A 13,447-nucleotide genomic window follows, 5' to 3' on the forward strand; every position below is an offset into this window, starting at 1 on the left:
ACTGCCCAACCTCACCAATGCTGTTGATTCTCAATTTCTGTCACAGAGATACCTGTACACCGACTGGGGTTTCTCAGGGAGATACCTGTACACCGACTGGGGTTTCTCAGGGAGATACCTGTACACCGACTGGGGTTTCTCAGGGAGATACCTGTACACCGACCGGTGTGTCTCAGGGAGATACCTGTACACCGACTGGGGTTTCTCGGGGAGATACCTGTACACTGACTGGGGTTTCTCAGGGAGATACCTGTACACCAACTGGGGTTTCTCGGGGAGATACCTGTACACCGACTGGGGTTTCTCAGGGAGATACCTGAACACCGACTGGTGTCTCTCAGGGAGATACCTGTACACCGACAGGTGTGTCTCAGGGAGATACCTGTACACCGACTGGGGTTTCTCAGGGAGATACCTGTACACCGACCGGTGTGTCTCAGGGAGATACCTGTACACCGACTGGGGTTTCTCGGGGAGATACCTGTACACTGACTGGGGTTTCTCAGGGAGATACCTGTACACCAACTGGGGTTTCTCGGGGAGATACCTGTACACCGACTGGGGTTTCTCAGGGAGATACCTGAACACCGACTGGTGTCTCTCAGGGAGATACCTGTACACCGACAGGTGTGTCTCAGGGAGATACCTGTACACCAACTGGTGTCTCTCAGGGAGATACCTGTACACCGACTGGTGTGTCTCAGCGAGATACCTGTACACCAACTGGTGTCTCTCAGGGAGATACCTGTACACCGACTGGTGTGTCTCAGCGAGATACCTGTACACCAACTGGTGTCTCTCAGGGAGATACCTGTACACCGACTGGTGTGTCTCAGGGAGATACCTGTACACCGACCGGTGTGTCTCAGCGAGATACCTGTACACCGACTGGTGTCTCTCAGGGAGATACCTGTACACCGACTGATGTCTCTAAGGGAGATACCTGTACACCGACTGGTGTGTCTCAGGGAGATACCTTTACACCGACCGGTGTGTCTCTAAGGGAGATACCTGTACACCGACCGGTGTGTCTCAGGGAGATAACTGTACACCGACTGGTGTCTCTCAGGGAGATACCTGTACACCGACTGGTGTCTCTAAGGGAGATACCTGTACACCGACTGGTGTCTCTAAGGGAGATACCTGTACACCGACCAGTGTGTCTCAGGGAGATACCTGTACACCGACTGGTGTCTCTCCGGGAGATACCTGTACACCGACCGGTGTCTCTCAGGGAGATACCTGTACACCGACTGGTGTCTCTCCAGGAGATACCTGTACACCGACCGGTGTCTCTCCGGGAGATACCTGTACACTGACCCGGTGTCTCAGGGAGATACCTGTACACCGACCGGTGTGTCTCTAAGGGAGATACCTGTACACCGACCGGTGTCTCTCAGGGAGATACCTGTACACCGACTGGTGTGTCTCTAAGGGAGATACCTGTACACCGACCGGTGTCTCTCAGGGAGATACCTGTACACCGACCGGTGTCTCTCAGGGAGATACCTGTACACCGACCGGTGTGTCTCAGGGAGATACCTGTACACCGACCGGTGTGTCTCAGAGAGATACCTGTACACCGACCGGTGTGTCTCAGGGAGATACCTGTACACCGACTGGGGTTTCTCAGGGAGATACCTGTACACCGACTGGGGTTTCTCAGGGAGATACCTGTACACCGACTGGGGTTTCTCAGGGAGATACCTGTACACCGACTGGGGTTTCTCAGGGAGATACCTGTACACCGACTGGGGTTTCTCAGGGAGATACCTGTACACCGACTGGTGTCTCGCAGGGAGATACCTGTACACCGACCGGTGTGTCTCAGAGAGATACCTGTACACCGACTGGGGTTTCTCAGGGAGATACCTGTACACCGACTGGGGTTTCTCAGGGAGATACCTGTACACCGACTGGGGTCTCGCAGGGAGATACCTGTACACCGACCGGTGTGTCTCAGAGAGATACCTGTACACCGACTGGGGTTTCTCAGGGAGATACCTGTACACCGACTGGGGTTTCTCAGGGAGATACCTGTACACCGACTGGTGTCTCGCAGGGAGATACCTGTACACCGACCGGTGTGTCTCGCAGGGAGATACCTGTACACCGACCGGTGTGTCTCGCAGGGAGATACCTGTACACCGACCGGTGTGTCTCTCAGGGAGATACCTGTACACCGACCGGTGTGTCTCAGGGAGATACCTGTACACCGACTGGTGTCTCGCAGGGAGATACCTGTACACCGACTGGTGTCTCTCAGGGAGATACCTGTACACCGACTGGTGTCTCAGCGAGATATCTGTACACCGACTGGTGTCTCTCAGGGAGATACCTGTACACCGACTGGTGTCTCTCAGGGAGATACCTGTACACCGACTGGTGTCTCAGCGAGATATCTGTACACCGACTGGTGTCTCTCAGGGAGATACCTGTACACCGACTGGTGTCTCTCAGGGAGATACCTGTACACCGACTGGTGTCTCAGCGAGATATCTCTACACCGACTGGTGTCTCTCAGCGAGATACCTGTACAGTGACCGGTGTCTCTCAGCGAAATACCTGTACACCGACCGGTGTCTCTCAGCGAGATACCTGTACACCGACTGGTGTCTCTCGGAGATATCTCTTATCCTGTCTTTGCTCCTACATTTCCAGTCTCACAGCCTTTAACTGATGATAGTTTGCCTCGGACCCAGAGGCAATGGGAGGGTTGGGTGGTGTAGAGAAACGATCAGTAGAACTAGCAATAAAGTGGTAAATCTGTGTGCAGCAGGTTTTTATACAGTGGCCTGATGTTAGCAAAGGCACTGGTGTGTGAAATGCCCAGGATTTGCAATCCCGCCAGACAAACGTCCTCTCAGGGAATTTTGGGATTCTGTTCCTTTTTGTGGAAACTGCTCAGGTTGAAGTGAACTCAAGTTGACAGTGAGGCTCCCTTCATTCTTTGACAGATTAAAACGTGCTTCAGGCAAGAGCCAACAGCTGCTCAGGTAGCAGTCAGTGCAAGCTCAGGGTGTGGCAAATTCTTCCCAACCTCCAGGTTTTGAACAAAAAAGGAAGGTGTTTTGGAATTTCTCCTGGGTTTTATCTGCATGGTTAAACCACAGATGTATAGCACTAGAATTTCCATTCCTCCCAGTCATAGAGTCATACAGAATGGAAACAGAGCCTTTACTCCAACTCGTCTGTGCTGACTAGGATCCGCAACATCTTGATCGTCTCTTTAGTTAAAGTTGGATTCTGTACAATTTGCGTGGGCCTTCTCTGGGTGCTCTGGTTTCCTCCCACAGTTCAAAGCTTTGCAGGTTAGGGTGGGTTAGCCATGGGAAATTTCCCCATAGTGTTCAAAGATGCGCAGGTTAGGGTGGGCTAGCTTTGGGAAATTGCCCCATAGTGTCCAGGGATGTGCAGGGCTGGGTGGGTTAGCCAAGATAATGACCCCGTGTGAGCTTACAGGCATGGGACGAGTCTGGATGGGATGCTCTCTGGAGGGTTAGTGCAGACTCGATTGGCCGAATGGCGTCTTTCTGCATTGTAAAGATTCTATAGTATTACGATATGCACTATTTGACACCTTCACTGAATCCCCACTGTCAACAAAGGTATTGAGGGAACCAAGGCAAATACATTAAGCTAATTTACAGTGATTGTCTTGAATGGTGGAACAGGCATGAGGGGCTGAATGGCTTACTCCTCCTCCCATTTGTTCTATTCTAGAGTGTTAATATAGGTGGTGTGATAACTCCTGGAATAAAAGTTTGTGTTGACCCTCTGACTCGAACGTGCAACCATCCATGAGAATCTCGGAGGCATGGTTAGTGAGTTTACGGATGACACCAAAATTAATACCATAGTGGACAGTGAACAAAGTTACCTAAGAGTGTAGTGGGATCTTGATCAATTGGGCCAGTGGGCTGAGGAATGGCAGATGGAGTTTAATTTAGATTTTTTAAAATGCAACATCTTTATTTAAGACAAACTAGGGTAGAACTTACACAGTAAATGGTAGGGCCCTGGGGAGTTTTCTGACACCGCCCTCGGGGTGCAGATGTATAGTTCCTTGAAAGTGGTGTCACAGGTAGACAGGGTGGCGAAGAAGGTGTTTGGCATGCTTTCCTTCATCAGTCAGATCATTTAGTATCGGAGTTGTGACATTATGTTACAGCTGTACAAGTCATTGGTAAGGCCACATTTGCAGTACTGTGTAAAATTCTGGATGTCCTGTTATAGGAAGGATGTTGTTATACTGGTAAGGCTGCAAAAAAGATTTGCAAGGATGTTCCTGAAACTGGAAGGTTTGAGTTATAAGGAGAAACTGGGAAAGGGTGGGACTTTTTTTTTCCCCTGAAGGGTAGGAGGCTGAGGAGTGAGTGACCTTATAGAGATTTATAAAATCACAAGGGCATAGAAAGCTGAATAGCCAAGATTTTTTCTCCCCAGGGTAGGGAGTTCAAAACTAGAGTGCAGAGGTTTAAGATGAGAGGGAAGAGATTTTAAAAGGGCTCTGAGGAGCAACTTTTTCAACACAGTGGTGCGTAAATGAAATGAGCTGCCAAAGGAAGTGATAGAGGTGAATATAATTACAACATTGTAAATAGAGGAAGGCATATGGCGTACTGGCTTTTATTGGTAGAGGAATTGAGTTCCGGAGTCCTGAGGTCATGATGCAGTTGTATAAGACTCTGGTGCGGCCGCATCTGGAATATTGTGTGCAGTTTTGGTCGCCATACTATAGGAAGGATGTGGAGGCACTGGAACGGGTGCAGAGGAGGTTTACCAGGATGTTGCCTGGTATGGAAGGAAGATCGTATGAGGAAAGACTGAGACACTTGGGGCTGTTTTCATTAGAGAAAAGAAGGTTTAGGGGTGACTTGATTGAGGTGTACAAGATGATTAGGGGGTTAGATAGGGTTGACAGTGTGAACCTTTTCCCGCGTATGGAGTCGGGTATTACAAGGGGGCATAGCTTTAAATTAAGGGGGGGGTAGATATAGGACTGAAGTTAGGGGTAGGTTCTTCACTCAGCGAGTCGTGAGTTCATGGAATGCCCTGCCAGTATGGTGGACTCTCCCTCTTTATGGGCATTTAAGCGGGCATTGGATAGGTATATGGAGGATAGTGGGTTAGTATAGGTTAGGTGGGCTTGGATCGGCGCAACAGCGAGGGCCAAAGGGCCTGTACTGCGCTGTATTCTTCTATGTTCTATGTTCTATTTAAAAGACATTTGGACAAGTATGTTCGGGGGATATGGGCCAAACGCAGGCAAATAGGACCAGTTCAGTTTAGGAAACCTGGTCCACAAGGACACGTTGGGCTGAAGAGGCTGTTTCCATGCTTTATGTCTCTGTCTCTATCCAAATCAAACTGACAATGTCAACAAGGGCATTTAATAGAAACAGAATATAGGAGTAGGAGTAGGCCACTAGGCCTTTCAAGCCTGCTCTGCCAATTGATATGATCATGGCTGGTCATCCAACTCACTGCTCTGTTCCTTCCCATATCCTTTGATCCCTTTAGTCCTAATAACTATATCTACATCTTACTTGAAAATCTTCAACATTTTGGCCTCAAGTTCTTGGGGCAGAGAATTCCACAATCTCACCACTCTCTGGGTGAAGAAGTTCCTCCTCGTCTCTGGCCTAAGGGACCTATCCATTATCCTTACTCTGTGACCCAGTCATCAAAAACATCCTTCCTGTACCTTCTTGTAGAAAGTTCTTAGCTTATCACTTTAAATGTGTCTAATCACAAGTGCTTCAATCCAGTTCAAAATACTCCAGGCAGACCAAGTTTGTAAAGATGGACTTATATAGAACACAGCTTGCACTTATGTCGCACCTTTACACTACTGTGACTACTTTGGTACATTAATCAAACATTGTCACTAAGTCAAAGGAAGTGTTAAGAGGCCTGCCATAATCTGCATCAAAGTGGTTGCCCTTTAAAGAAAGGGTGAGGTGGGAAGTTTTGGGATGGAATCCCAGAGTTTAGGTGCACGATGGCTGAAGGCACAACTAACTGAAATCCTAATGCTGTTGGTTCCATAATTTTCACTTGTTGGCAGCAGATAGCTAGAAAGTATTTTTGATATTATGTAATCTTGAGTAAATTATTGGTACACAAGTTCAGGGAAAGTTTTCAATTAAATAAGCCACTCCAATCTCCAGTAAATCAAATTAAAATGGTATGTTGCATCATAGTGAAGGAACTTAAAACTGTTGTACGAATGAAAGGAAGAAGCTGGAGGTAAAATGGCTGAATTCTATCCTATTTATGAGCATGTCAGAAATCACTTGACAACTATGGGCAGCACGGTGGCTCAGTGGTTAGCACTGCTGTCTCACACACCAGGGTCCCAAGTTTGATTCCAGCCTTGGGCGACTGTCTGTGTGGAGTCTGCACATTCTCCCCGTGTCTGCGTGGGTTTCCTTCGGGTGCTCCAGTTTCCTCCCACAATCCAAAGATGTGCAGGTCAGGTGAATTGGCCATGCTAAATTGCCCGTAGTGTTAGGTGCATTAGTCAGAGGGAAATGGGTCTGCAGGAGTCCTTCGGAGGCTCGGTGTGGACTTGTTGGGCTGAAGGGCCTGTTTCCACACAGTAGGGAATCTAATCTAAACAGATAACTGGATAACGAGACTTCTAAGTTGTTAGGACTAGTTGGAGCAAAGACTCTGTTTCCATGTTGTGTGACTCTATCCTTGGGGTTACCATTGACCAGAAACTCAACTGGACTCACCACTTAAACACAGTGGCTACGAGAGCAGGTCAGATACTAGGGATTCTGTGGCAAGTAACTCAGCTCCTCACATCCCAAGTCTACCCACCATCTACAAGGCACAAGTCAGGAGTGTGATGGAATACTCCCTGCTTGCCTGGGTGCAGCTCCAACAATACACAAGAAGGTCACCATCCAGGACAAAGCAGCTGCTTAGTTGGCACCACATCTACAAACAGTCAATCCCTCCACCACTGGTGCTCAGTAGCAGCAGTGCGGACTATCTACAAGAAGCACTGCAGAAATTCACCAAAGATCCTCAGACAGCACCTTCCAAACACACGACCACTTCCATCTAGAAGGACCAGGGCAGCAGGTACTTGGGAACACCACCCCCTGCAAGTTCCCCTCCAAGCCATTCAGCGCCCTGACTTGGAAACTTATCGCCATGCCTTCACTGTCGCTGGATCAAAATCCTAGAATTCCCCCCCTACTGGCATTGCGGGTCTACCTCTAGCACGTGGACTGCAGCAGTTCAAGAAGGCAGCTCACCCCCAACTTCCCAAGGGGCAACTAGGAATGGGCAACAAATGCTGGCCCAGCCAGTGACACCCACATCCCACAAATGAATTTTTAAAAAAACCTCCACATATACACAGGTGCCTTAGTCTCACAATACAATTGTTGTATTAAATAACCTGTTGTTTCCATGTGTTTTCTCCCTTAGGCTACAGAGAAGGGTTTCTATGGAAACGTGGCCGAGATAACGGGCAGTTCCTGAACAGGAAGTTTGTCCTGTCGGAGGCTGATGGGAATCTGAAATATTTCACCAAGCACGATGTAGGTCTAACGTTGTTCTGGACTTATTTTCACTCGGTTGTCAACTCTGTAATGGTTCAGACAGACCTGTGAAGCCAATGAGCCTTAGCAACAGTCAGAAAGCAGCTCAACACAACCTTTCAGCCTGGACAGTGGGAATAGGTGCTGGGGTAGGGGGGCTTGGGGGGCAGTTCGACTTGAAAATTTGGGGGCCACAATATTTGAGACATGGCGGTTCCAACAGAGCGAGTGTTACACAAGGAGGCAGCTTGTGATCTTGCATTTTCTGTTTTTCAAACTTTGGGTGTGGCCTAAATAACTCAACCTTGAAATTTGGCTCCAGCAACAATTAAAAACAAGGCATCATGTGGTCTTTCTTGAAAAGCAAACACAAGGTCTCGTCATAATTTTCTCCACCACTGCCTCTCGCCCGTACTTACAGACCTTCCTCCCCAACTCATACAGTTCCTCCACATTTCCCGCTGCAGATTCCTTCCTACCTCCTCCCCCCCCCCTCCCCACCCCGTGATCCTACAGTTCCATCAGTGGGATCTCCACAGTGTTCCAGATGTGTGTGGGTCACAGTGGGATACAGTTAGGGAACTCTGTGACTCACAAAAATACACACACTCTCTCTGTCTCTCTCTCTCTCTCCCTCCCTCTCTCACACATACACACACTCTCACACTCTGTCTCACACACACACACACACACACACACAGTGCTCAGTGCGGGATCTGTTTGAATAGAAAGCAGGAGGATTTTATATTGACCGCACAAAACTAGCTCAGTGGTTAGCACTGCTGCCTCAGCGCCAGGGACCCGGGTTCGATTCCAGCCTCGGGTGACTGTCTGTGTGGAGTTTGCACATTCTCCCCGTGTCTGCGCGGGTTTCCTCCAGGTGCTCTGGTTTCCTCCCACAATCCAGAGGTTAGGGTGGATTGGCCATGCTAAGTTACCCATGGTGTCCAGGGATGTGCAAGCAGGATGCATTAGCCATGGGAAATGCAGGGTTAGAGGGATAGGATGGGTCTGGGTGGGATGCTCTTTGGAGAGTCGGTGTGGACCAATGGGCTGAATGACCTCTCTCTGCACTGTAAGGATTCTATGATTCTCTATGAAAACAATCATCACCCAGATCCCACAAAATAGTTTCAACCCAAAAGTTATGAAGGTGAAAGAAAGCATTTCTTTTCAGAATCTTAAAATAGAACATAGAAAAAGTACAGCACAGAACAGGCCCTTAGGCCCACAATGTTGTGCAGAGATTTAATCCTAATCTAAAATATAATAACTTAACCTAGGCACCTCTCAACTCACTGCTATCCATGTGCATGTCCAGCAGTTGCTTAAATGTCCCCAATGACTCTGCTTCCACCACCACCGCTGGCAACGCATTCCATGCATTCACAACTCTCTGCATAAAGAACCTACCTCTGATGTCTCCTTTATACCTTCCTCCTAATATCTTCAAACTATGACCCCTTGTACCAGTCAGTCCTGCCCTGGGGAAAAGTCTCTGGCTGTTGACTCTATCTATTCCTCTCATTATCTTGTACACCTTGATCAGGTCTCCTCTCTTCCTCCTTCTCTCCAGAGAGAAAAGTCTGAGCTTATTCAACCTCTCTTCATAAGGCAAGCCCTCCAGTCCAGGCAGCATCCTGGTAAACCTTCTTTGTACCTTCTCCAAAGCCTCTGTATCTTTCCTATAGTAGGGCGACCAGAACTGGACACAATATTGCAAATATCCCAGAATCCTCTGGTTATGGTTCAGGTCCTGACCAAATAGTCCAGGCTGACCCTCGCAGTGTCATCCTGAGGGAGTGCAGTGCTCTCAGATTGTGCACACCTTTACATGTTAAACCAAGGCCCTGCAGGTGACTATCTCAGGTGAATATAAAATGTCCTCTGGCCAGTGGCTCAAAGGAGCTCCATCTCTGAAATTCTGTGTTTATCCTTAAATCAACTAAAAACAAGCCCCTCACTATTCTCCCATCGCTGTGTGAGGGAGTTCCCTGTGTGTAAATTGGTTGCCCTGTTTCCTACGGTGACTCTGAAGGGAGATGGTGGCTGCTCATCCAGGTGCCGGGATTATTTCTCTGTGGACATGATCAGTGCAACTAAATCTGGATACAAATTGTTGTGAAAATCCATCGGTGCCCCTTTACAGAGAAAATCCTTCCCTGGTCTACCCAGTATGTGTGACTCCAGACCCAAAGCAATGTGGTTGACTCTTCTCTGCCCTCTGAAATGGCCATTCAGTTCAGAGACAAGCAATAGATATTGGCCTTGCCATCACTGCCCACATCCCCTTGAGGAATAAAACAGAGAGATTCATAGAATCATGCAATACAGAGACCCTTAGGCCCATGCCAAAAATACACTCCTACCCACACTAGATCCGTAGCCGTGGAAACAGAATCCCAACAGTGTGGAAACAGGCTCTTCAGCCCATCAAGTCCACACCAACTCTCCAAAGGGTATCCCATCCAAACCCATTTCCCTACCCTGTTACTTACATTGACCCCTGACTAATACACCTAACCTATATATCCCTGAGCTGAAAATGTGTTGCTGGAAAAGCGCAGCAGGTCAGGCAGCATCCAGGGAACAGGAGAATCGATGTTTCGGGCACAAGCCCTTCTTCCTGAAGAAGGGCTTATGCCCGAAACGTCGATTCTCCTGTTCCCTGGATGCTGCCTGACCTGCTGCGCTTTTCCAGCAACACATTTTCAGCTCTGATCTCCAGCATCTGCAGACCTCACTTTCTCCTCATACATATCCCTGAGCACAATGGGCAATTTAGCATGGCCAATTCACCCTAATCTGCACATCTTTGGATTGTGGGAGGAAACCGGAGCACCCAGAGGAAATCCACGCAGACACAGGGAGAATGTACAAACTCCACACAGACAGTCACCTGAGGGTGGAATTGAACTCAGGTCCCTCGAGCTGTGAGACAGCAGTGCTAACCACTGAGCCGCCGTGCCGCCCTGAGTCGTAGAAATGTACAGCACAGAAACAGACCCATTACTCCAACTCATCCATGCCCCCCAGATATCCTAAATTAATCTAGCCTCATTTGCCAGCATTTGGCCCATATCCCTCCAAACCCTTCCTATTCATGTATCCCTCTAGATGCTTTTTAAATGCTGTAATTGTAGCAGCCTCCACCACTTCCTCTGGCAGCTCATTCCATACACTCACCACCCTCTGTGTGAAAATATTGAGACTTGAAAATTAAGGAGTGACACTTCAGTTGCACGTCCAAGTACTTTCTAAAGGTTGGGAGGTTTCAACCCCTCTCCCAGGCAGTTCAATCCAGACGCCACCCCCCCAACACCCTCTGGGTGAAAAAGACTTTCATCAAATTCCCTCTAAATCTTTTGCCTTTGACTTTAAAAGTGTGCCATGTTCCCAACATTCAGACTAAGATGGGAGAGACGAAAGGGGGGGGGGTGCAGTGGAGGGAGGGAAGAAACAACATTGCAAACGTGGAATGGTCTGTGAGCTCCTGAGGTCACGAAGGACGGTGTAGCAACAGACATTCTTCCTTTCCTCCTGAGCTAGCTCCAAGGTCATATTGCTTTTACTGCCTTCAGTATTTAGAAGGAGAAAATCTCAAGTTGCAGTTCCTGAAACTGATGTGTGAAGGAGGACAGATATGGGAAATGACATCACCTGGCCCAATTATAGCAACTATTACCAGCACTGTCTCCATCTTGTTCTGGATTTGGTCATCCCTTATTTACTCTCTCCATGACGCCACAACAACATTTCACAAACCAGCCTCGAGACAAAAAAAACCAGACTCGGAGAATTGCTTGGTGTTACGGAGCTGAAACCCTGCACAAAGCTCCATCTCTTGCAATCGGCATAATTGGGACGGAGGAAAGCCACATAAAAGGGAACACTGATTTGCACAACAGTTAACGGACTCAACTGCACCTTCCTCCTCTCCTCATGCTGTGTAAATTGGAACTCGGGTTCAAATCCCACCACGACAGATGGTGGAATTTGAATTCAATATAAATCTGGAATTAAGAGTTTAGTAGAGTCATAGAGATGTACAGCATGGAAACAGACCCTTCGGTCCAACTCGTCCATGCCGACCAGATATCCCAACCCAATCTAGTCCCATAATCCATTGTCGATTGTTACAAAAAAACCATCCGGTTCATTAATGTCCTTCAGGGAAGGAAACTGCCATCCTTACCTGGTCTGGCCTACATGTGACTCCAGACCCACAGTAATGGGGTTGACTCTTAAACCGCCCTCTGGCCAATTAGGGATGGGCAATAAAGGCTGGCCTGGCCAGTGATGCCCTCATCTTGTGAATGAATAAAAGCAAAATTGGTGTTCCCTTTCAAAGATTGGATCCAGTTCTGATGAGTGTAAAATGAAAAGCCCCTGTCACTGTCTAGAAAATATTTAAATTGGACATCACTAGGATAGATTGGTCCCAGAGGTAGGTTTTGAGGGGTTGGAAGTGGTCATGGAAATTGGGAAAATTATGCATGCATAATGAACCATTGACGGTGAACGCATCAGTTGTGGCTAATATTTAATTTGCCAACAAAGTGGAGAATGATGTTCTCCTCTCTCTCTCATTTTTTCCCTCTCCCTCTCTCTCTCTCTCTTTCTTAGGCTAAAGAGCCCAAGGCCGTGATTAAAGTGGACAATATCAATGCAACCTTCCAACCAACCAAGATTGGGAATCCCAATGGCCTTCAGATCACCTACCTGAAAGACAACAGCACTCGGAATATTTTCCTCTACCATGAAGAGGAAAAGGTGAGGCTGACAGGTGTGAAGATAATAACTCAATGCCAATAGTTCATGGTGTGGCTGTGAGTTTGAGTTTGCGTATCCGTAACTTATGTCCCCGTTCTAAATCGGGTGAAGTGGCCTGAGATGTCGATGTGGATAAGGTTTGCAAAGCAATCAGCAACAACGCCTATTTATTTAGCACCTTTAAAATTGTTTACCATCCCAAGGTGCTTCCCTGTGGAATGAAAGTGGGCTTCAAGCCAATGAGGGAGGGATGACCAAAATCTCGGTCAAAGACCTGAATTTTAAACAGGGCCATAAAGAGGGAAGCAGTGAGGTTTAGGAGGGTAATTTCAAAGGCTTAGGGACTAGACAGCTTAAGGTGTGATCATCATTGGTCAGGCAAAGAGAACAGTGATGTCAAAATAGGCCAGAGTCGTAGAAACATTGACAGTAGGAGCAGGAGTAGGCTATTTGGCCCCTTGAGCCTGTACCTCCACTCAATCTGATCATGGCTGATCATTGAGCTCAATACTCTAATCCCACCCTCCCCTCAGATCCCTTGATCCCTTTAGCCAATAAAGCTACATATGCCTCCTTCTTGAAAACACATTGGTTTGGCCTCAACTGCTTCCTGTGGCAGTGAATTCCATGGACCCACCACTCTCTGGGTGAAGATATTTCACCTCATCTCAGCCATAGACTCACAGTGTCCAACAGCATGAAAGGAGACACTTTGGTCCAACTTGTCTGTGCTGACCAAGTTTCCAAAACTGAACTAGTGTCCCATTTGCCTGCATTTGGCCCATATCCCTCTAAACCTTTCCCATTCATGTACCAGTCCAAATGTCTTTTAAACATTGTAACTGTCCCTCCATCCACCACTTCCTCTGGTGATTCATTCCACACGTGAACCACCCTCTGTGTGAAAAAGTTACTCCCACCTTAAAAATATGCCCTCTAGTTTTGAGCTCCCCCACCCTAGAGTAATGACCTTATTCACCTTGTTATGGCCGTTGTTATTTTATAAACCGCTGTAAGGTCACGCCTCAACCTCCTATGCTCCAGTGAAAAATATCACAGCCTGTCCAACCTCTCTTTACAACTCAAACCCTCCACTCTTAAGAGATTCCCTC

At 47.8% G+C, this 13,447-nt stretch overlaps 1 protein-coding gene across 1 annotated transcript in view; it reads left to right on the forward strand.

The window, feature by feature from the left end:
* The window catches only part of LOC122542114 (arf-GAP with dual PH domain-containing protein 1), an 88,646-nt gene that overhangs the window by 55,445 nt on the left and 19,754 nt on the right, over window positions 1–13,447 (forward strand). Inside the window, exons 5-6 of the mRNA XM_087978231.1 lie at window positions 7,450–7,562; window positions 12,189–12,335. Of these exons, the coding sequence (XP_087834357.1) occupies window positions 7,450–7,562; window positions 12,189–12,335 (260 nt within the window). The remainder of the gene's footprint in view (window positions 1–7,449; window positions 7,563–12,188; window positions 12,336–13,447) is intronic.

This window comes from Chiloscyllium plagiosum, unplaced genomic scaffold, assembly GCF_037043375.1.
Source record: "Chiloscyllium plagiosum isolate Xiang-an unplaced genomic scaffold, Cpla_swu_hap1 HiC_scaffold_33, whole genome shotgun sequence".
NCBI lineage: Eukaryota > Metazoa > Chordata > Chondrichthyes > Orectolobiformes > Hemiscylliidae > Chiloscyllium > Chiloscyllium plagiosum.